At 33.5% G+C, this 24,295-nt stretch overlaps 1 protein-coding gene across 3 annotated transcripts in view; it reads left to right on the forward strand.

Annotated features, from left to right (window-relative positions):
* LOC138702103 (lactosylceramide 4-alpha-galactosyltransferase-like) overlaps window positions 1-24,295 on the forward strand; it is a 209,972-nt gene that overhangs the window by 170,341 nt on the left and 15,336 nt on the right. For 2 of the 3 annotated variants that reach the window (XM_069829674.1, XM_069829675.1), the window contains one exon: window positions 21,755-22,013. In XM_069829674.1, the coding sequence (XP_069685775.1) occupies window positions 21,785-22,013 (229 nt within the window). In that variant the 5' untranslated portion in view covers window positions 21,755-21,784. Of the gene's footprint in view, window positions 1-19,181; window positions 19,309-21,754; window positions 22,014-24,295 lie in introns of those variants that run through there. The other variant, XM_069829673.1, reaches the window with a different exon arrangement.

Genomic DNA, 24,295 nt, shown 5'->3' on the forward strand with positions numbered 1-24,295 from the left:
AATTGCCGTCATTGAACAGAAACCAAGATGGAGATTTCATTGCAACTAATTAGAAATTCCTCTTTCAGGTATGTAATAAACGATCTTCGCACAAAATAATGTACGATACACGAGCGGTATATTTTCTTTCAATTCTCGGAAATTAAAAAAGCTCAACTACGTTTCGCTTTTTCAAACTTTTCCTCGAACATGAAAACTTCAACATACCGCTCTTGTAACGCATAAGTTATTACTATTATGTTATTATTTTGATATCAATATATTTCTTATCTTGTTCTATAATTTAACAAATATTTCAATAATTGTTTCTCAAGGTAGCTTATGACGTAATTGGCATTTAGTTTAATCAATCCTTTTTATTCGACAGCATTATAAAACGAAGAAATAACATCAGAATTTTAATGGTGGGAAGTTTGATTTCGTGGTCTGTGAAGGAGGTTGCTATGGCAACAATGATGTATTAAATATCATAGCACTGGCAAATCGTTTCATAATGTTAACTTTATGATAAAAGTTATGCCTTCTTACTAAAAGTCATGACGTTTTAGTTGTCATGGTAATATTTTACGTCTCTGGTACAATAACGCAGCATATTATGCACGATTTTATTAACAATAAAGACTGTTTATAATGCCGATGTACAAAAAAATAGGGATCCTGTATGTTTACTTACTTGTCACAGACTATATTCGTTTTGCGACACGCGATGTTGTGGAGAAGTGGTATCAGCAAGACGTGTATGTTGGTTGTGAACACTATTCTTTTCTCATATGTACATCTTGCCGACTGTTGTCTTGTTACTGCCTTTAATACGTAGGCAATATACAATACCCAATATGCTTACACAACTGAAACACAACTTGCAAAGCTGGAATCTCAACAGTTCTTTATCGGTATGAAAGCAGGGGCTCTTCATTGCTAACAATTCAGTAATGCAATTGAATGAGCGTGTTTTTTCAGATGTAGGACAAGTAAGTGTTTATTAAGCATTAATGTTAGCCATTTTCATTTCGTACTCGATAATACATGTTTGATCAATTGAAGGGTTGATAGCAAAAACCGGACAATTACAAAAATTCAATTTTGAGCATAATTCAGTTCTCTTCAGTTCATTTCAAGCGACATCTATTGACACAACAAGTTTCTACAAAACCCGGATTTGTGCCATTGAAATGAGTGTTTGAAAATGTAGCGTTTCTACAAAAAGCGGACTAGTCCAACGTCTTTCTAGAATAAGACGGACAAGTCACAAACTTATCCGGTTCTTGTTAGAAAATATCATGAAGATGGCATTAGTGTTGTCTTCTTTTGTTTCATCGCCATATTATACCTGGTAAGATTTATCTTGCATACTTTTCATCGATTACGAAAAAGCATTCGATAGATTGTCAAGAAATAAACTCTGGGAAATAATGTATGATAAAAGATTCCCAGAACATATCATCAAAGTTGTACAAAGCTTATATTTTAAATCAAACATAATTATTGACAAAGGAGACCCAATAAGCGACAATATATTAGAAATCAATCAAGGAGTCAGACAGGGCTGCCCATTATCTCCTGCACTTTTTAGCATATACATTGACGAAGTAATTGTACAATGGCATTCAGTAAGGGAACTGTGCCTAATATCGCACCCATTTTGAAAAAGTAGTATTTCAAGTATTAATATATTACATAAATTTGAAATAAATACGGATTCTTAATACGGGTTTATTATACTTACATCAGTGAGGTCAAATTTAAAAATTACTTTTATTTTACTTTTTTTTTTTTTCAAGTACAAAAGAAAAATTGCAAAAACGGTATAAGGAGAAATAGTGCTCCTAATATCGCACCCCTCATTTTGTGAAAAATGCATAGGACAAATGTTAAGTTTATTGTATAGAAACAAATTTTATTACATATTTATTATACATCTGTTGTATTTAAGCACAAAACATGTTTTTAATAGCATACGAATACAAAACGGAAATTATAAGATTTTCTGATACATTGCGTTTGAGAGTAAATAACTACATATTCAGCTATCAAGGTATAGAATGAATAATTTCGAGGGAAAAGTTGTTCCGGGGCCGGGTATCGAACCCGGGATCTTTGGTTTAACGTACCAAAGGTCCCGGGTTCGATACCCAGCCCCGAAACAATTTTTCCCTCGAGATTATTCAAATAAATTTACAGGGAGTTATACCTGAAAGCTTGATTTTCAAGCTATACAATGTTTGTTAATTAAACATAATCCAGATATTTAGAGAACTAAATCTAACTTTCCAAACAATAACACAATGAAAATTTTGTAGTCATTATCCCCAGAACACTCTTCATGGCACCAAATTCCACATTTAGTGCATACGATCCATTTTTCTCCCCTCTTGTCAAAAGAAAACTTCCCGTTGCAATTAGGACATTCTGCATCATTTTCGCTATCTCAATTATCAGTGGAGATGTATACTGGCTCATCCAACTCTTCGTCTTCTGAATCTGAAGATACCTGACTTTGTTTTTTCTGTCTCTTCCTCTGAGTAGGTACTTTATCAGTCTGCTTCTTTTGAACGCCTTTTCGTTCATATGTCTCCTTATTTGTGAGTAATTTCCTCTTAAAATCATCAGCCAATTCGTTTTTATATTGTGAACTTTTTAGTAGAGCAGCAGAACCACTTTTACGTCCTCTATCAGTTGGACTTTTTTGTTGTAAGTTATTTTAGGAATTGGTGAAATGTCAGCAGGTGTAACAAAAACTCCAAAGAATCTTCCAGTTCAAATGGAAGTACAGGTTTTATACCAAGTTTCGTGCTCACTAGTTTATCTACACACTCCTCTTTGTTATTGACTTTATCTTTTAACGTATAGTTGGGAAGTATTGGAAGCACGTTGCAATCCCATGACTTTGTTCCTAACTGATATGATTACAGCCTTCATAATCTCCTCTTTCCACAGCTTACGACATTTTGGACTCATCTACAATGACAATTTTTTAAGAATTTTCGAATTGCCAGATTAATTATACTATTATATTAGTTTGCAGTAACATCGTCCTAATATCGCACTGTGCGATATTGGGCAAATAACATACACGATACAAAATAGTTTGTCTCAGTAAAAATAAAACGTTTACAATATATCTTTAACTGAATAAAAATACTACACGACTAACCAAATCAAACTAACAGTGTATAAAAGTTTTGCGCCTTGCCGCTGGTTGTATAACCATCTCCAATGCGACATACTACAAATATTTTCCCATTGTCAATTCCTGACTCAAGGCGTGTAGTATGTATTGAAGCTCGCAGCAATCCATCTGCGGGCGCTAACACTCCTTTTAATTGAATTGAATAAGTTGCTATTCCATTCAGGGTCTTATGCCTGTTCTGAGCTCATAAACCATGGGGTGCGATATTAGGCGCATGTGCGATAATAGGCACAGTTCCCTTACTAACTACGGATTTTAAAATTAACAATAAAATTTTAAACACTATACTGTTCGCAGACGATCAGACAATTTTTAGCGGCTCTGAAAATGATTTACAATTAGCAGCTTACAAATTAATGAAATAGCAAAGAAATTCAATATGACATCTCTGAAAGCAAATCGAAAGTAATGGCATTCAACGGAAAAGATCATATGAGATGTAAAATCAGCATTAATGACAGCATAATAGAACAGGTGAACAATTTTAATTATTTGGGATGCAACGTATCATACTGCCAGAAAGAAGATATTAATATTAAATTAAATAAATTCTACAGAATGTGCGGCACTATAAAAAGAACACTGAAAAATAAAACACTACAGAGTACACAATTAAAATTTTATAAAGTGATGGCGGTACCTACCTTAACATATGCAAGTGAGAACTGGACTCTTAATCGCGCAGACAGAAGAAAAATAGAAACTGCAGAAATGAAGTTCTTGCGTTCAATAGCAGGTGTGACAGTATTAGACAGGAAACGAAATGAAGATATTAGAAAAGACTTAAATATTTTTAATTTAACAAATAGAATCGAAAGCATGAGAAATGGCTGGTATGAGCACGTTCGAAGAATGCCTACAGACAGAATTCCCCAACAGTTACTACAATACAAACCAAGAGGACGTAGAAGTGTTGGACGCCCAATCACTAGATGGGAGGACTCGTTAAATTTCGCTTGATGTGAAAACAGATCAAAAGGCCTAATTTCATGACGCAGAAGAAGAAGAAGGTTTGTCTTGTCTCAGTAGCAATAAAACCAAGTCCCTTCAAATGAGGGTGGAGATTATAGGAGGGTTGTAAATTTTCAGGATTCCTTTCAAAACCTTGTTATTGTACAGGCTACCGGAACTCAGTTTCTTGAAAGACAAGCTCAGTGACGGAACTACACAGTACGAAGAGAGATATTTTGTAATTTTATTTTGCGCTACATAATGTATCAACTAGTCCCTTCCGCCACTGGATGGATGGACGGCATCGCTCCACTCCCCCATCGCCATAACAATACAGACGCAGTAAGACATAATCGCCTTTCTCTCTCTTTTCACAGTGAGACAAAATACATCACACAGACTTCTAGCTGTTATTGTCGGTGTTATTGGTTAAATATTTTGTTTTACAAATGAATGATCATCAAAATGAACCAGATCCAAATATGCAATGGCCAAAGAAGAGAAAGAGGAAAGAAAAGAAGGAAGACTAAATAAGAGATGACAAAGTTAAATATGAAGAACATATAAATCGTGTTGCGATACTGATTCCAAGACGTGTGAAAATGGCTATAATAATAATAATAATAATAATAATAATAATAATAATAATAATAATAATAATAATGTTGTTAGAATAATTATTTTTCTGTACTTGATATGCCTGACGTGGCGAGAATTCAAAGATTGAAGGACACGAATTTAGAAAGCGAAAAATATAGAATAACAATACTGTTTTTCTTGTACAAGAAACCATTCCAATGATTCAGTTGACAATATGAATGAAACATGACTTCATAATATATGCCTACTTTTTCTCCATTAATGTGTGTGCATATAAAATTTTCTGCAAAAAGTGGATATGTCCAATGTTTTTTTTTTTTTTTCTCCCAAGAAATCATATAGAGGAGAACAGTGAAACGTTTTACCAAAATTGACGGATATGTGAGGCGGTCAGAAGCAAAGGGGTATAAGTGTACTTAAGGTATTTTTGAGAAAATGTAGTTCAAAGTGCTTAAGCTTCCGTAAATTCCGTGAATTTTTTTATTTATTGCATTCAGAGTCTGCTTGTCGGTCTCATAAAGGTATAGTATTTCACATCCACGTTAAAATAGAGTGATAGCTTTGAGAGGTGAGGCGTGTACTGTACTGTATCAGTAATAAACGTTTGTCAGCAGTTGGACAGGAATGATCTGCCACGTCACTCTTTCTGAAGAAATTTTCGGACGTAGAAGAAAACAAGTGTCAACGGAATGAATTAATGTGAGATTTATTTTTTTTACAAACAAGCATGTTTTTGCTATGCTTACATTTCTATAGCAACATATTTGTAGATGATGATAATAATTCTTGCCTCCCAATTTATAGTAATCTAACTACAGTAATTTCAAAACTAATCTATACAGTATGCATCAAAACAAACTACTGCTGTCCACGTTTCCATAGCAACGAAGTATTTATTTATTGTATACAATAGTCTGACATATTGTGAATTCAGTTTTGTGTTGATTTCTGCAATTATGGTTCTCAAACAGAGGAGAAGTTTCCAGCATTATTTCCGGTCATACGGAGCGGAGCGTCAGAATGGGCTAGCTTGCTCCACGTTAAATAGCAGCACCAGGAGCGATTCAACAATAACACAACAATGTTAACTGTCGTGGAGAAGTTCCGTCGTACGGGATCAGTCTTATGTCGCCTTGCATGTTATAATGACTTACCTTGATTTTCAGAGTATGTTTGTAATTTCAGTACTCCGTATGACCGGAAATAATGCTCGACGATAAACACCTTCTCCTCTGTTGTGAGAACCATAATCGCAGATATCAACACAACACTGAATTCCCAATATGTCAGACTATTGTTTACAATAAATAAATACTCCGTTGCTAAGCAAACGTGGACAGCAGAGGAGCGATAATTTCAACAAAAAAATACCTTACTATAATAATACTTGCGGGTTCGATCCCGGGCCAGGTCGATGGCATTTAAGTGTGCTTAAATGCGACAGGCTCATGTCAGTAGATTTACTGGCATGTAAAAGAACTCCAACGGGACAAAATTCCGGCACATCCGGCGACGCTGATATAACCTCTGCAGTTGCGAGCGTCGTTAAATAAAACATATTAGATTAGACTATAATAATACCGGACAGCTGTATATTAGCAGCATTGACGTGAGTGCGAAATATCGCGGACTTGACATCTAGCGGAGCGGCGTGGAATTACGTCCACAAATACATATATTAATATAGCGGAAATCGGACTATTTAAAACTTGAGGTACTAATGTGGAATAATATACGAGATACTTATGAAATGTTGAATAGTACCGTATTAATGTAACATTATTTTATATCAAAGCTGCATAGTATGAGAAATATTGCATGTTTCGTATTATTTTCCGTAATTAATTGTTGCGTATGTTTTCTTTGCTTTAGTGAGACAAAAATGATTCTGACATTAAGAATGAATTTACAGTAATGCTTTATATACCACTGCTGACAACTGCAAAGATAAAAATGGTAGTAATCTGATGCTTGTAATAATTAGTGAAGGCATGTGGACAACAATAAAACTTAATTTCCTAAAACCTTAAAATTTCCAATACGTTTTAACTTCTATTAATTTATTAGGCCTAAATAAAAAAAAGCTAATTTTCATTGTTCTATCAACACAGAGACGAAGGCATTAGGCCTAATAAAGAATTTTGTTGACTCATGTTTTATGAATGGAAAGGTTTTTTTACCCTTGTCATTAAATTATTTATTGTTTTTCTTGGGAATTAAAATTTATTTATTTTTGAGTTTGGTTTAGGTGTATTAATATAAGTAAAGTTAATAGAAGATTTTAACTTCTTTCTTATGCTTTCAAAACATACGCTTTTCTTTAAAGCTTTTTAAGTTTAATGAACTGTCGGAAATCGAAAGTACGATTTGGAGCAATTTGTAATGCTGTAATTGTAGCAATTATAAACAGCACATATACACCCTGACATGTTAACACAGCACTAATTAATAAAACTATTAACTAGCCCAGCAACAATACACATTACAGTTGATTACAGCTTGTTTCGCGAGTATTTCCACACCGGCCGCCTAGGTAGCAGCACCAGCGTCGTTCGCGCGCAGAATTGCTAGCTGTCCGGTATTATTATAGTAAGGTATTTGATTTCAATACTGTTTGTTTTGGCGCATACCGTACATTAGTTTTGAAATTACTGGAGTTAGATTACTATAAATTGCAAGACAAAACATTATTATCTACAAATATGTTGCTATAGAAATGTAAGCATAGCAAAAACACGCTTGTTTGTAAAATAATCTCACATTAATACATTCCGTTGACAGTTGTTTTCGTCTACATCCGAAAATTTCTTTAATAAGAGTGACCTGGCAGATCACTCCTGTCCGTCTACTGACGAACTTTTAAATACTGATACAGTACAGTACACGCCTCGCCTCCCAAAGCTATCACTTCATTTTAAACGTGGATGTGAAGTAATGCACCTTTATGACGAGCAGACTGTGACAATCCTACAGAGAGGTGACAAAACAGTGCAGTGGCCCATAATGACTGATTACAGAAGCAGCGAGTCGCTAGATTCAGGTCGCAGCTGAATAGAGTTTGCAGTGTGCACACACCTGCACCATTGTGTGACGGCCTGATTCAACCCCGTGAACGACCACAAATAATATCAGAAAATACAGACTCTAAATTTATAAACTTTAACGAGAAAATGAACTCACAAGTGGACAAAATTACAGTGTACCATAACAAGACTTATGAGAATTTAAATGTCTGATAAAAGTATAAAGAAGTTACTAATAACAATTTTTTGAAAGTCAGTTTTACCAAAGTATAAAAAAATAACCAGTTACATTATTTGCTAACCATAACATTGTTGGGGTTTCTCTGACATCTTAAATTTTTTACTGCTTGTAATAAACACTTATTTCTAAAAAAGTGGACTACTCTTAGACATGTAGACTTATTAATTTTAATGTAATTATTTTTTTTTATGTTCCTATATAAAATATATTAAAGTTTACATAATGTCTTGTGACCTAATTCTTTTATTTTCAAAGATATGGTTTGTCTTGCAGACCCCATTGCTCAAGGTTAATTTCTAAACTTAGCAGTATTGGTTATCAAATCAGAATTTTGAGAACGACAATAAATCACGATGTATTAATGTCGTTTTATTTTGCACACGTTGAGTCAAGGCTTTCATAATATGGCATTTGTTTTTGGGGATCTGGAACCATGCTGAATGATATATTTATGGCTCAAAAGCGTATTGTCAGGTGCATAGCGGGCGTTGACAGTAGGACCTCTTGAAGGGAATATTTCTTACAGTATAATATTCTCACTGTGTATGGTATACTGTATATATTTTTAATGTTTACAACTAATTTATAAAAATCTGTCTGATTTTCAACAAAATAGTGACTTTCATACTTATGATACTCGTAACAAAAATAGTTTAACTATTCCAGTACACCATCTTACAAATATTAGCAGAACCTATATGGTCTTTGGTATCAAAATCTACAATAGTTTGCCTGAGGACATCAAATTTACAAAAAATACTCATAAATTCAGGAATTATATAAAAATGAAATTAATAAATTTGTGTCCCTACAAACTAGAGGATACAAGCATGGGCCCTTGAAATGAAATGAATAATGTATTTTATATTTGACATATTTTAAATTTGAATGTAATGTATATATTTGACCATGTCTATGCATATTTATGCCCTCGACAATAAAAGTTCTATCTATCTTCTATCTATCATCATTATAGTCTACTTTTTGCATAAATTGATGTGAAATCAGTATTTAAAATTTCAGCATTCTATCTCTAATGCTTGTGGAGTTATGAAATAATATGTGTGGGGAAAAATTGCAACTTTTGGGAAATTTAATGTAAACTTAAAAGTAAATGTCTTAGCTGACCTGTATTGTGTTACAATATGTTCAATTTAAATAAATAAATAAATAAATAAATAAATAAATAAATAAATAAATAAATAATGTATCACTGGAGTCCGAAAACTCTCCGAAATCTATACTAATAATAAATCTATAGCCGAAAATTTTCTGGTAATTTTCGATTTTCCAAAAATAATTGGTCCTAACATATATAATTAACCACCCTGAAACCGAAAATCGCTTTTTTGAAATTTTTGTTTGTATGTCTGTCTGTCTGTCTGTATGTATGTTTGTTACCTTTTCACGCGATAATGGCTGAACGGATTTCGATGAAAATTGGAATATAAATTAAGTTCGTTGTAACTTAGATTATAGGCTATATGGCATTCAAAATATATTATTTAAAAGGGGGGTTATAAGGGGTCCTGAATTAAATAAATCGAAATATCTCGCTTATTATTGATTTTTATGAAAAATGTTACATAACAAATGTTTCTTTAAAAATAATTTCCGATAAGTTTTATTCCTTCAAAAATTTTGATAGGACTGATATTTAATGAGATAAATGAGTTTTAAAATTAAAATAACTGCCATCTAAGGCCGTGTAATGAATTAAAAAACAAATGACTTCGTCTATAAGTGGCCTTGGACACAACAATCGAAAGCTATGAAAGATAGCCTACAGATAATGTTTCTGTGTTTGTATATGAAGTAATATCAGAAGCTAAATTAACCGATTTGTATAATTAATTATTAATTCACCATTGGAAAGTGTAGTTTCTCTAGATGGACATAATGCTATAATGTTATTACAGTAACTTCTGAGTGAATCGAGGACAGGTAAGATTAAAATAGCTTCTTATACACAGAAAACTTGATAGGCTATTCTGTACATTCGTTTCCTGTATTTCCTAAAATAATTTTTATGACCAAATGAGTGGTCTCTGGATCAAAATGATCGCATTTTAATTTTTTTTAATTCAATTTAAATTAAGTAACATAAACGATTTATCCTTCTATCAAACACGAATGTTCCCTGGATCAAACGTCCTATTTTAATTATGTAATTACTTTATATTTATTTCTAACGGGTGCAGCGGAGCGCACGGGTACGGCTAGTATTTTAATAAAAAATGGTTGTTTTCAAAACTATTCACGTACGTGTGTACCCTTAATCAGACATTGTCAAGTAAAAGATAAATTTTTTCATGTTACTGTTTATATATATGTATATTGTTTGAAAGAGCAAGTTATGTACTTTTTTTTTCAATAAAATAAAAAATCGGATTTTTGACCCCTAATCACTATCCAGTTCTCTTAAGGCCGCAAGTCAGCATCGATGACATGCCATTCTGAACGTTGAATCTCTGTAATCTTCAAAGTAGAGAAGAGGAAGTTAACAAAGTTGGCGTTTCTCAACTGCGCATGCTCCTTCCTGTGCGATAACAATATTCCGTCCCTTTATGTGCGTTCAGTCGTGAGCTGACATCAATTCTTTTTTTGTCCGAAGAGGATTGAATAAAATCGCGGCGACTGATTCCTTCTTGATACTTCTCTGCTATGAAGCTCCTTCAATAACGCCAGCAATTCTTTATTTGAAGTAGTTCTTTTTGTTTAATAGGCGCAGTTTAATTAATTATATATATTTTTTTAAGTTGAAAGCATATATTCAGAATCTTTCGGGACCTGATTAAAGGCAAAAAGCTTTCCCTGGTTTTTACATATAAGGACACAACAAAAATTTGGCGTTTTGAGTTGTTTTTAAGAGTATTTAATAGACTAATACATACGTAAATCCTCAATGTTTATATTATTGGAAAACAAATGCACACGCAAAGCCATCCCTCGAAGTACACGCGCGCTATCTGTTGGTGCTAGTTCAGGATATTCCTTTTGGAATTCAGTCATGTAGTGGATCAAATATGAAAAAGCAAAATGCCAAACAACATTTCAACTTAAGAGAGACTCCACTGAAAATCATGAAAAGTTTCCAAAAAAATTTTATTGTCTATTTTACTTCTTTAGAGATATAGTCCAAATGGATTTACTTCAATTCTGATTACAAATATGTTTAATTTTTTTTAAATTAAGGCTGTAAGGGAGCGTGGCATTTAAAGAGCTGTGAAAATTATTTTCTTCATTAAAGAATTTTTTTTCCCAGATTTCTGATTACAAATCTAGTAACTTTTTGTTCTGAAGTTGGTTCCCTGAAGTCACTAGATGAATATACTGGAGGAGAATTTTATTAGGTGTGCGTACCATAAATATTCACTTTACTTTTAAATCCATTTTTCCGCAAGTTTACTTTTCTTGATTCAGCACAAACTTTTTTATACCAAATATTAACCAATCAGGATGAAATTTTTACTACACGTATGTATTTATTTTATGTGAAAGGCTGCTAGCTTATTTTATTAATATTTTTTCATGAATTATAAGAAAAATAACACTTTTAAAAGTTCGAACAGTTTTTTTCAAAGTGAATAAACGAGATATTTCATAAAATGAATGCATAGAAATATTTCTCTACCCTATATATTGTGTGAATGTAACGAAAAAAAAAAAGGTTAAAAATTGAGATCTTCTACTAAAACTTGAGTTTGAAAGTATTTCTGAAAAGAATATAAAAAATCAAAAGCCAAAAACATTTGGGAGTTCAAAGTTTGGATTTTGTTAGTTCTTCACATAGTAAACATGCTCTGAAAATTTGGTTGAAAAAATGATTAGGAATAAAGTTGTCATTTTTAGAGGAGTGTCCCCTTAAAGAAAAAGTCGTGGGCTGCCTATAATAGACGATAAATTCTCACTTCATTTATTTGCAGTAAGTTGGGAGAATTTACAAAGTGACGTGAAATTGCTGTTGTAAATTATCACTAAGTATGTCGAGGATTGCCTTTTGATATAAAAACATATAGGCCTACAATGATATTCAAATTATGTTCATTTTAATATAAATATCGTTAATATTAAAGGAAATGGAATAAGGAGAGGAGTACGACAAGGATGCCCTGTATTACCTACTCTGTTCAACATCAACTTGGAGGATTTAGTGAAGAACTGCTTTCAGAACATGAGAGGAGTGATAGTAGGAGGAAGAAGAATAAAGTGAATAAGATTTGCTGATAATATGGCGTATGAAGAAGGTGAACTTACGAATTCTAAAGAGACAGTGTAACAAATGGACTGCTTCAAATACTTAACATGTACTATAAGCAGTAACATGAGCTGCTGCCAGGAAGTCAAAAGGAGGATAGCAATGGCCAAGGAAGCTTTTAATAGAAAAAGGAGCATCTTCTGCGAACCTCTGGAAAAATAACTAAGGAAGAGACTAGTGAAGTGCTTTGTGCGCAGTGTGACATTGTATGGGCCAGAAACATGGACATTACGACGAAGTGAAGAGAAGCGAATAGAAGCATTTGGAATGTGATTATGGAGAAGTATGGAGCGTGTGAAATGGACAGACAGATTAAGAAATGAAGCTGTTTTCGAAAGAGTGGGTGAAGAAGGAATGATGCTGAAAGTATGTATGTATGTATTTATTCACACTGCAATGGGTATATACCCGGTGACAGTGGTAACTAATTACACTCAATAATGACAATAATAAACTTATTAATTAAAAATACAATTAATGATAGTACTAATAATAATAATAATAATAATAATAATAATAATAATAACAACAACAGGGAATATACTAAATTAAATGAAACGATCACTTAAAATAACATTTGAAATATTCTAATTTGTATCTTAAAACTAAGATCGAACTAAAACCCACGAGTATATGTTCATATCTGCACAAGTACCTTTCAACATTACACTCATTTCGCTGTCAACTCACTCACTGCACTGGAACTACGACACATTTCACTGATTCTATCCTGATTTCACTAACACTTCAAAAACATTTCACTGTTCAAATACTTTGCACTGCCACTATAAACTATAAAGCTTCACTGACAGGAACACGTTTCACTTACACAGCACACTTCACTGACACGACATACTTCTTCACTGATACAACACACTTCACTGACACAACATAATTCTTCACTGATACAACACTTCAATAACAACATATCATTTACACCCTTTAAGTACTGTGTATAATTACCGTCTATTAGTAAAGTCCTTAAGCCTATTTTTAAATACATTTTTGGTTGTTGGTAAAGCCTTTAGTAAGTCTGCAGGTAAAGCATTCCAGTCCCTGATAGTACGATTGAGAAAAGAAAACTTTCCAGTGTCCGTCCTCTGTCTTCTTTCCCTCAATTTATATGAGTGGTCGTTCCTTGAAGAGTAATTTGGCGGATGCAACCTATCAGGATCAGGAACCTATCAGTGATCAGGAACAGAGAAAGAAATTAACTGAACCACTGGCTAAAAAAACTGCCTACTGAAGGATGCACTGGAAGGAATGGTGAACGGGACAAAAGTTCAAGGCAGATAGACAACATCCATATGCGAGGACTAAGAGGATTTCGAAAAATAGGAAAGATTTGATAATACTGGGTTTGTAATGAAAGACCTGCCCTTGAGCAGAACCCTATGCATGAATGAATGATTGAGTTTTATTAATATTAAATAACAGTTACACATTACTCGAATGCAGTAATGTGAAGATCTCTGGCACTCCTCGACAAATTCTAGACGCAGTTCTTCTCTCTTTCAACAGAGGCGCAAGTGTCTCTGGCTATACAACGTAGTTCTATCCCCTGCCACCAGGATTGCCAATACGGTTGAAGTATCGATTAGGTGCAGCACAATTTAGTGTTGCCTTACATAACGTTTGAAAGTTACAGTTTTATGCATCGTAAATAATCAAAGCCGTTCAATATAGGAACTGAATGAATGGGAACGTAAAAATTAGAGCTGATTGCAAAGATAGGACCACGGCGCAACTTAGATAAAAGCCACAAAGAGGAAATGAATTCCCTGCAGCCGTGCGAGCAATCGAGACTTGCTCCTGGCGGTTCTCAACTAATTGTAGTCCCTACCGCTGCAGCGTGGATGATCAATATTAAGCGGTCAACATTAACAAAGTACAGATTCTGTTACTGCTGCTTTTACTACAAATACTATTATTTTTATTGCAAATACAACCATTTGTATTACAATTGCAAAGATTCTTTTATTAAAACGTCTACAGGTGCTATTACTGCTACTAAAAATACTACAACTTTTTCCTATAAATTATATTACTACTATGACAAATACTACAACATTTACTAATAATACTTTAATACTATTGCAAAGACTATAACTTTCATAAATATTCTACAAGTACTATTACTGCTATCAAAAGTGCTACAATTTTTTATTACTGTAAATACTATTACCACTATTGCAAAGACTACAACTTTCATTAACACTTCTACAAGTACTATCACGTCTATGAAAAATACTACAACTTTTGATAGGTACTGTTACTATAAATACTATGACAAATAGTACAACTTTTCATTACTATAAATACTGTTACTTGTATTGCAAGTACTACAACTTTTCTGTTACTATGAATAGTAGTACTTGCATTGCTACTGTTATCACAACTAATTTTTTTATATTGCTATTCTATTACTCCTACTGCTTTTATTATTATTATTATTATTATTATTATTATTATTATTATTATTATTATTATTATTGCTACTACTGCTACAATTGGTCCTGTTACTTCAACTACTACTATTTATTTTTATTTATTTATTTACTTATTTATTTATTTATTTATTTTAATTTACAGTCTATGAACATATAAAGGTGCAAAAGACATTATCTTAAAATTAAAAAGCAAAAAAAAAAAGTAACATTAAGATTAAATATTTATGACATCACAATTGAAGTCATTATGATTATAATAAGACCTACTTATCAATCATTCAGATACCTTTTTTTTTAAACGAGTTTCTGTTGAAACCAAAATTAAAATGACGAAATTTATTTGACACTTTTATTGCCATCATTAAAAAATTCTGTTTTGGTTTAGACAATCTAGTCATGGGCAAATGTGTCTTTTTATGCTGTCTTGTGTCATAATTATGAATATCTTCCCTTACAATAAAATCACTAAAATTATCCTTTACAAATAATAATAAATCTAAAATATACAAACAAGTAACAGTTAATATCTTTTCATTTGAAAAAAGTGGTTTATAATGTTCATTATTTGAAGATTTAGTGATTATTCTTATTGCCCTTTTTGTACCTTAAATACCTTATTTATACTGCAACTACTGCTATTACAAGTACTACTTAACTTCCTATTTCTTTCGCTTGTCTTTTCACAGTTTTCTTCTTTTCCACCTTCTGATATCTTTGCCCTTCTCATCCTTTTCATTTTCTCCTGCTTGTCTTTTTCCTTCTCATTTCCTTTACTACTTTCTCTCTTCTTTTCCTCTGTAGCGTGTCATTCTCTTTAAGCCGTTACAGAAATGCTACTAATGAGAATTGAACTCCAGGGATGTGAACGAAAAAATGGAATACAACATATTTTATTTCTTCATGGTTTGGCATAATGCGTTTATTATTAAATCAGTTGCATTTCATATTTACTTCAGTGCATCTCATTACAGCCTGTAATTAAATTTTGACGGTCCAATCAGTTGATGTGTTTATGTATGTTGTAACTTAGTTACCATTTGAATTAGGCCCACACTGGCTCTCATCTGAATAATGTATTGCATATGTTTGTAAATTGCAGCATTAGTTATACAATAATCAGCTGGCCTTGCTTGATACGTTTCCGTCGAGGTGTGAAATGCGGTTTGTGTGATGGCGAGCCTGCTCACAGATGCACAGCAAACATTCATGCCGCGTGGCTGGCTTGCAGTTCAAATAATTATTCATTAATCATTTCCTACTTTCCTTTTTCTTGTAAACAAATCGATTATGACATTTTCACAGGAAAGACAAAAGACTAGATGCAGTTAATTTATATAAAATAGCGAGTCAAAATCAGGATAGTAGAATATGTCAGAGAGAAGTGGAATAGTGATAGAAGTATGACGATGATGTTCTTTGTCATCTACCCTATTCAACATCTACTTGGAGGATTTAGTGAAGAATTATTTTCAGAACATGGGAGGGGTGATACAATACAATTCAATTCAATTTATTTAGCCATTAGACATACAGTTTTAGGCTTCGTCAGAATACATTGAAAAACATATAAATACATTTTTAAAAACACTAATAAAAGAAACAGTAAAATTTAAATAATATAATGAAAACATGAAATAATTTGAAACTTTTAAATTAAAGAAAACTAAATTGGAATAAAATACAATTTGATACAAATTTGCGTTGAAAAACTCAGCAACAGAATAAAAAGGATTATTTAACAACCAATTGTAAAATCTAGTTTTGAAGCTATTGATTGGTAATTTATAATATTGACTGGGGAGCTTATTATATAATTTCATCCCCATAATTAAAAAGTTTGTGTTGCTCTTATGTAATCTACAATATGGAATATTAATTTGTTCACTATTTCTAATTTCATGATCATGTATATTGGCCACTAATGAGTAATTGTCGATACTTTATCGAGTGTAAAGCACTAGATCATATATATATATATATATATATATATATATATATATATATATATATTTATGATTGTTAAAATCCGTGATTGTCTGAAAAGTGGCCGACAATGTTCCAGATAGTTTGATTTACATCAAATTCTAATGGCTTTCTTTTGTAAAATCAAGACGTTTCCAATTTTGGTTCCATTTCCCCAGAAAATTAGGGCATATCGGATTATCGACTGAAAGAAAGAAAAGTAGGCACATCTTAAATAATTTCGAGAAATGCAAGTCGTTAATTTCTTTAACAAATATAAAACTCTTGATAGCTTTGTGCATATGTATTCGATGTGCTTATCCCATGTTAAACTGGAGTCTATAAAAAGTCCTAGAACTTTTGTGTAGTTGTGTCTGTTGTCCTTATTTATTAGATAATTTAGGCTGAAAGTTAAGTTGATAGTTTTTTCTTGATTAAGCAAGAAACCATTAGATTCAAACCATAAAGCCATCTGTGATAGTGTCGTTGTTGAGAGCATGTAATTGATTTAGAGCAGAGGAAGAACATAGGAAAGTAGTGTCATCTGCATACATAATTGTTATTGCTTTAATGATTTCTGGAAGGTCATTTATTGCTATTAAAAATAATAGAGGACCAATTATTGAGCCTTGTGGAACCCCATAATGTGTAGTGGTGAGACTTGACCAATTTTCACCTATAGCAACTAATTGACTTCTGCCATGAAGATAGGTTCTAAAAATATTTAGTGTGTTCCCTCGAATACCAAAAAATTCTAATTTTGATAAAATTAAATTATGATCAACACAATCGAACGTAGGAGAAAGAAGAATAAAGTGCACAAGATTTGCTGATATGGCGTTGCTAGCAGAAGAGTTGACAATACTAAAGGATATGCTACAGGATCTAAATGACAGCTGTGAGGAATATGGAATGAAGATAAATGCAAACAAGACGAAGACCATGGTTATAGGAAGAAAAATAAAGAAGGTAAACTTGCGAATTCTAAATGAGGCAGTAGAGCAAGTGGACAGCTTCATATACTTGGCGTGTACTATAAGCAGTAACATGAGCTGCTGCCAGGAAGTCAAAAGGAGGATAGCAATGGCCAAGAAAGCTTTTAATAGAAAAAGGAGCATCTTTTGCGGACCTCTGAAAAAAAAAAACTAAGGAACAGACTAGTTGAGTGCTTTGTGTGGAGTGTAGCATTGCATGTGGTAGGAACATGGACATTACGACGAAATGAAGATATGTATTTTCGGATATGTATTTATTTGCTAATAATTGTAACATAAAATATAATATAAACAGATAAAACTTTAGCTCACCCCTGAAAGAGTAGAACTCGTACTCAGGGGCGGATTCCTGAATTGAAATTAAGAAGTATATAATACCATGTGTCTTATGTCTACTACACAATAAGAATGTATAAATTTAAATTTACAATTTTTGTTTACTTATAAAATCAATACATAATTTTTTCAATTTAATACTAGAACTATTAGAATTGACAAGATTAAGGTATTTAAATATAAATTTGTTATATATTCTTGTGCTTAAATTACTACTATGATTAAATACTGTAGCAGTGTTGCATTTTGGTTCAAGCAATCTTAAAGAATTCATACCTACTGTTTCATAAATATGGGAATACAATTCAAAATTATTTAGATTTTTATATATGAATTTTATTAATAGAATATAATAAATTTGTCTTATTTTAAGAACATTAAAGAGAAAAGACTAGAAGCATTTTAAATGTGGATATGGAGAAGAATGGAACGTGCGAAATGGACAGACAGAATAAGAAATGAAGCTGTGCTAGAAAGAGTGAGTGAAGAAAGAATGATGCTGAAACTGATCAGGAAGAGAAAAAGGAATTGGTTGGGTCACTGGCTAAGGAGGAAGTGCTTACTGAAGGATGCACTGGAAGGAATGGTGAACGGGAGAAGAGTTCGGGGAGAAGAAGATATCAGATGATAGACAATTTTAAAGTACACGGATCGTATACGGAGATTAAGAGGAAGACGGAAAATAGGCAAGATTGGAGAATGCTGGATTTGCAGTGAAGAACCTGGCAGAAAACAGTGATTGAATGAGTACTTTGTATATGAATTAGCCTACAAACATTTTTACTGAAATAATTGATCACTATTTGAAAAATAGTTACACTTCATGCCAATAACTAGAAATCCAACCAATTCTCTTTCAAGGATCAGTCACTCTTGTTTAGACTTTGATACAATTTTATGAAATTTTCAATTTTAAGCCGATAGAAACTTTGGTTGTGCATAGTCATGTGCTATTTCTTGCTCATAAATGAAAGCTGGCGTAAGACATTGTAATGTTATTTTCTTTTCTTGAAAACTAATCAGTTGGGACCATGGTATAGGTTAAAAGAAAGCAAGGGGTGTATAATCCTTAAGTAATTGAGAACCACCTCCTCTGGATGAGTGGAGTCTAAAAGTGAGAATTATTGCTAGGAGTGTTCTGACCACTGACTGAACACCACTCTCTGATAATCAGAGTTGAGGCAGTGCGTCTTTTTATTTCATGCTGTGCACATCAGTTCTCAAGGTTCGAATCTGAATTACGTTTGAATGTGATTGATGCAGCGCGAAAGTAAGTAAGGAAATCAAACTCACAGCGTCAAGGTATGCCTATATATTATTATTATTATTATTATTATTATTATTATTATTATTATTATTATTATTGAATAACTCTTCTCGGGTTCTCAGCCAGGTGAGTTGGAGATTAGCTTCCAAGCTTTCGACGGCTAGCTCTGCCATCTTCTTCAGGGACGAAGAAGATGGCAGAGCTAGCCGTCGAAAGCTTGGAAGCTAATCTCCAACTCACCTGGCTGAGAACCCGAGAAGAGTTATTCTACATCAAACGCCGGGAAAGCCTCAAGTCATACATTATTATTATTATTATTATTATTATTATTATTATTATTATTATTATTATTATTATTACTTCCTTTCCAGAAAATTTGATAATTTAATTCAATACGCATACTAACCAAACTGTAACAACATGTTTCTCCCACAATAGATCTTACAAAATGTTACATGTCCAATATTATATCCATATAAGCATATTGTATAACTTTTTCATACTTACATGTCATCAATGTGAGATTTTGAACTACTACTGTTGTTAAAGTGGCAGTAGGTCTGAAGAAGAGTGTTTGACTTCTTTTGTAATAGTACAAGATTGGGAAGTGCTTTTTACAAAATCGAGTGAAAGTTTGTAAAAGAAACAGAGCGAGTTTGTCAATTTCCGAGATTTTGTAATGCATTTCACAAGCGTGTATTGTACAGTACTTTTTTGCACGATTATATTTTTAAAATTACAAATATAATACATGAGCCGTTCAGAGCAAAAGTGGTGTAAGTCAAAATTGGGTAATGAGGTTTAAAGTAAAAGTTCTGTAAAATACAGCGCAAAGTAGCAATTAATATGTCCTTCTTGCTATCCACTGACTACTAATAGTTTAAATAAATTGGATATTAATTGCTTCTTTGCGCTGTATTTTACAGAATGTTTACTTTAACCCTCATTACCTATTTTTGACTTACACCACTTCTGCTCTGATCGGCTCATATTATGCACTGAAAATTTAGAGCAATATTATTCCAAAGCCTTCACAAAACTATACTGTAATGGTAACTAAGTAACAATAAGTGCACTGTAATGGAACTATTTCAGTATAGTTTTATGTTATGAAGAATGATTTCCGTAGCAGCAAGTCTCTGTGTGGGAATTACAACTTTCAAGGCCAAACAACTATAGCTGTAAATGCAGCAACAAAAAACACGATCGTGCAAAAATGATATTTACATATTATCTACTGCAGGCATTGTAATGATATTGAATTATTAGAAATACAATGTCTGTTATCTGATCTTCCTCATTTGGAGTGGCTATGCCAAATTGCAGCGCACTACTGTTCTCCAACCAGGAGATCTACAGTGAAAGGAATGTGCTTACTATTGCGTCATCTATTGGAGCGAAGTAGATAGATAATATTAGAGTTATAACGTCAGTTTAAAAACCATGCGCTCTCCTGCATATGTTATTTCCTGTATGAAGGGATTAAAAGACCAGGAAATTAACTGTGATCTAATTTTGTAACTAGGGTAGTATCAATATGTGTGTATCAATGTTATGGTTTGTGCTGTGAGAGCTAGCCAATAGAGATAAGAGTACCCACGTGTGTGACCTTATGACATCTTATGGCATCAACATTCATTCACAGCATTACCCCGCTCCGTTTCATCCGACAGAGACTTTCTCGTGGTTGGAGCACAGTATGTTATTTGTAATAATTGGTTTCTGTCATAGACTTCTTAAAGCTGATCCACAATAAACAGGTAACTGAAACGAAAAACGAGAACGAGAAAGGAAATATTGTTAAAATGTATTTAAATGTGAGCATTCACAATGAAAGCTTCTCGTTAATTGTGAACGCTGACATTTAAATACATTTATTTTAACAATATTTCCGTTCTCGTTCTCGTTGTCGTTTCCGTTCCTGGTTTATTGTGGACCAGCCTATACAGTATATTTATCGTGTCATAAGATCAGCGGAGTTTGGTATCCCATTACGTCTTACATTTCATTGTTTTTCAATACTGGCTAAGATTGGTACTTGTTATAAGAGTTTGTTTACTGACTAGTCTCATTCTTGTGCAAGATGTTGATACAGCGTCATATAAATAACTTGTCTTGTACTATTTATATATAATATCCTGTTCCTTACAAAAAAAAAAAAAAAACAAGATATAGTATCATGATCTATTGTTCCCTGCAAGTTTGTATATTTGTCGTTAGGATTATTGTTTTTATTGAAAAGGTAAAGTGAACCCCATAGGCCAAGTCCATCCAGATGTTGACGGGAGGTTAAGGCTGTCACCTCTAATCGGCATTAATGGTAGTAGGGATGTTAGTTTACTTCCTCAGTCAATGTAAATAAACGTACGTTCAGTGCCAGTTTTCTTGTCGGAAATGCTGTCTTCCTACACTTTTGTAGAAAAATACATTTTCGTTATTCTACTTATGAAAAAATCCAATGAACCACATTCTCTGCTTCAGCATCCAGGTCTTGCAGTTCTCTGAGATGTGATGCGGGCTGCGGTATTAGCCGTCGTGTGCAAGTTGCTCGTCCTGGTCGTGGTCGGGCTGCTTCTGTGGCGATGGACGGCACCGGGACGCCGTCACGCCGCACTGACGCTCACGCCCCCCAGCGGTGACCGCAGGGCCTACGAACGTGTACTCAAGTCCGCCCTCCACCTCCAGAGCGAGCTCAAGCAGCAAAAACACACGGAGAAGAAGAAGAACGTGATTCGCACTGGTACGACACTACAGACTTTAAATCAAGTCAGACAGCTGCTACTGTAAAAAGCTATTCAGGTGTTGTAGTTTAGTCAGTCAGGTGCTATATCACAGTTATTATGTTGTTGTAAAGTAGTCAGGTGCTGTAGTAAAGTAAATCAGATGCTGCTGTAAAACCATTCAGGTGTCACAGTGAAGTCATTCTGTTGGTGTAGTAAAGTCAGGCAGGTGTTAATTAAAGTCATTCTTTTGCTTAGAAAAGTTAGTCAGGTGCTGTAGTAAAGTAAATCAGATGCTGCTGTAAAACCATTCAGGTGTCACAGTGAAGTCATTCTGTTGCTGTAGTAAAGTCAGGCAGATGTTACTGTAAAATCATTCTAACTGTTGCTATAGTAAAGTCAGGCAGGTGTTAATTAAAGTCATTCTTTTGCTTAGAAAAGTTAGTCAGGTGCTGTAGTAAGGTAAGTCAGATGCTGCTGTAAAACCATTCAGGTGTTAAAGTAAAGTCATTCTGTTGCTGTAGTAAAGTGATGTTAATGTAAAGTCATTCTGTTGCTATAGTAAAGTCAGGCAGGTGTTAATTAAAGTAATTCTTTTGCATAGAAAAGTTATTCAGGTGCTGTAGTAAGGTAAGTCAGATGCTGCTGTAAAACCATTCAGGTGTCACAGTGAAGTCATTCTGTTGTTGTAGTAAAGTGAGGCAGATGTTAATTAAAGTAATTCTTTTGCTTAGAAAAGTTAGTCAGGTGCTGTAGTAAGGTAAATCAGACGCTGCTGTAAAACCATTCAGGTGTCACAGTGAAGTCATTCTGTTGCTGTAGTAAAGTGAGGCAGATGTTAATTAAAGTAATTCTTTTGCTTAGAAAAGTTAGTCAGGTGCTGTAGTAAGGTAAATCAGATGCTGCTGTAAAACCATTCAGGTGTCACAGTGAAGTCATTCTAACTGTTGCTATAGTAAAGTCAGGCAGGTGTTAATTAAAGTCATTCTTTTGCTTAGAAAAGTTAGTCAGGTGCTGTAGTAAAGTAAATCAGATGCTGCTGTAAAACCATTCAGATGTCACAGTGAAGTCATTCTAACTGTTGCTGTAGTAAAGCCAGGCAGGTGTTAATTAAAGTCATTCTTTTGCTTAGAAAAGTTAGTCAGGTGCTGTAGTAAAGTAAATCAGATGCTGCTGTAAAACCATTCAGATGTCACAGTGAAGTCATTCTAACTGTTGCTGTAGTAAAGCCAGGCAGGTGTTACTGTAAAATTATTCTAACTGTTGCTATAGTAAAGTCAGGCAGGTGTTAATTAAAGTAATTCTTTTGCTTAGAAAAGTTAGTCAGGTGCTGTAGTAAGGTAAGTCAGATGCTGCTGTAAAACCATTCAGGTGTCACAGTAAAGTCATTCTGTTGCTGTAGTAAAGTGATGTTAATGTAAAGTCATTCTGTTGCTATAGTAAAGTCAGGCAGGTGTTAATTAAAGTCATTCTTTTGCTTAGAAAAGTTAGTCAGGTGCTGTAGTAAGGTAAGTCAGATGCTGCTGTAAAACCATTCAGGTGTCACAGTAAAGTCATTCTGTTGCTGTAGTAAAGTGATGTTAATGTAAAGTCATTCTGTTGCTATAGTAAAGTCAGGCAGGTGTTAATTAAAGTAATTCTTTTGCTTAGAAAAGTTAGTCAGGTGCTGTAGTAAGGTAAATCAGACGCTGCTGTAAAACCATTCAGGTGTCACAGTGAAGTCATTCTGTTGCTGTAGTAAAGTGAGGCAGATGTTAATTAAAGTAATTCTTTTGCTTAGAAAAGTTAGTCAGGTGCTGTAGTAAGGTAAATCAGATGCTGCTGTAAAACCATTCAGGTGTCACAGTAAAGTAATTCTGTTGCTGTAGTAAAGTGATGTTAATGTAAAGTCATTCTGTTGCTATAGTAAAGTCAGGCAGGTGTTAATTAAAGTAATTCTTTTGCTTAGAAAAGTTATTCAGGTGCTGTAGTAAGGTAAATCAGAAGTTGCTGTAAAACCATTCAGGTGTCACAGTGAAGTCATTCTGTTGCTGTAGTAAAGTGAGGCAGATGTTAATTAAAGTAATTCTTTTGCTTAGAAAAGTTAGTCAGGTGCTGTAGTAAGGTAAATCAGATGCTGCTGTAAAACCATTCAGGTGTCACAGTAAAGTCATTCTGTTGCTGTAGTAAAGTAATGTTAATGTAAAGTCATTCTGTTGCTATAGTAAAGTCAGGCAGGTGTTAATTAAAGTAATTCTTTTGCTTAGAAAAGTTAGTCAGGTGCTGTAGTAAGGTAAATCAGATGCTGCTGTAAAACCATTCA

The sequence above is a fragment of the Periplaneta americana genome, chromosome 6 (genome assembly GCF_040183065.1).
Source record: "Periplaneta americana isolate PAMFEO1 chromosome 6, P.americana_PAMFEO1_priV1, whole genome shotgun sequence".
In the NCBI taxonomy this organism is placed as follows: Eukaryota; Metazoa; Arthropoda; class Insecta; order Blattodea; family Blattidae; genus Periplaneta; species Periplaneta americana.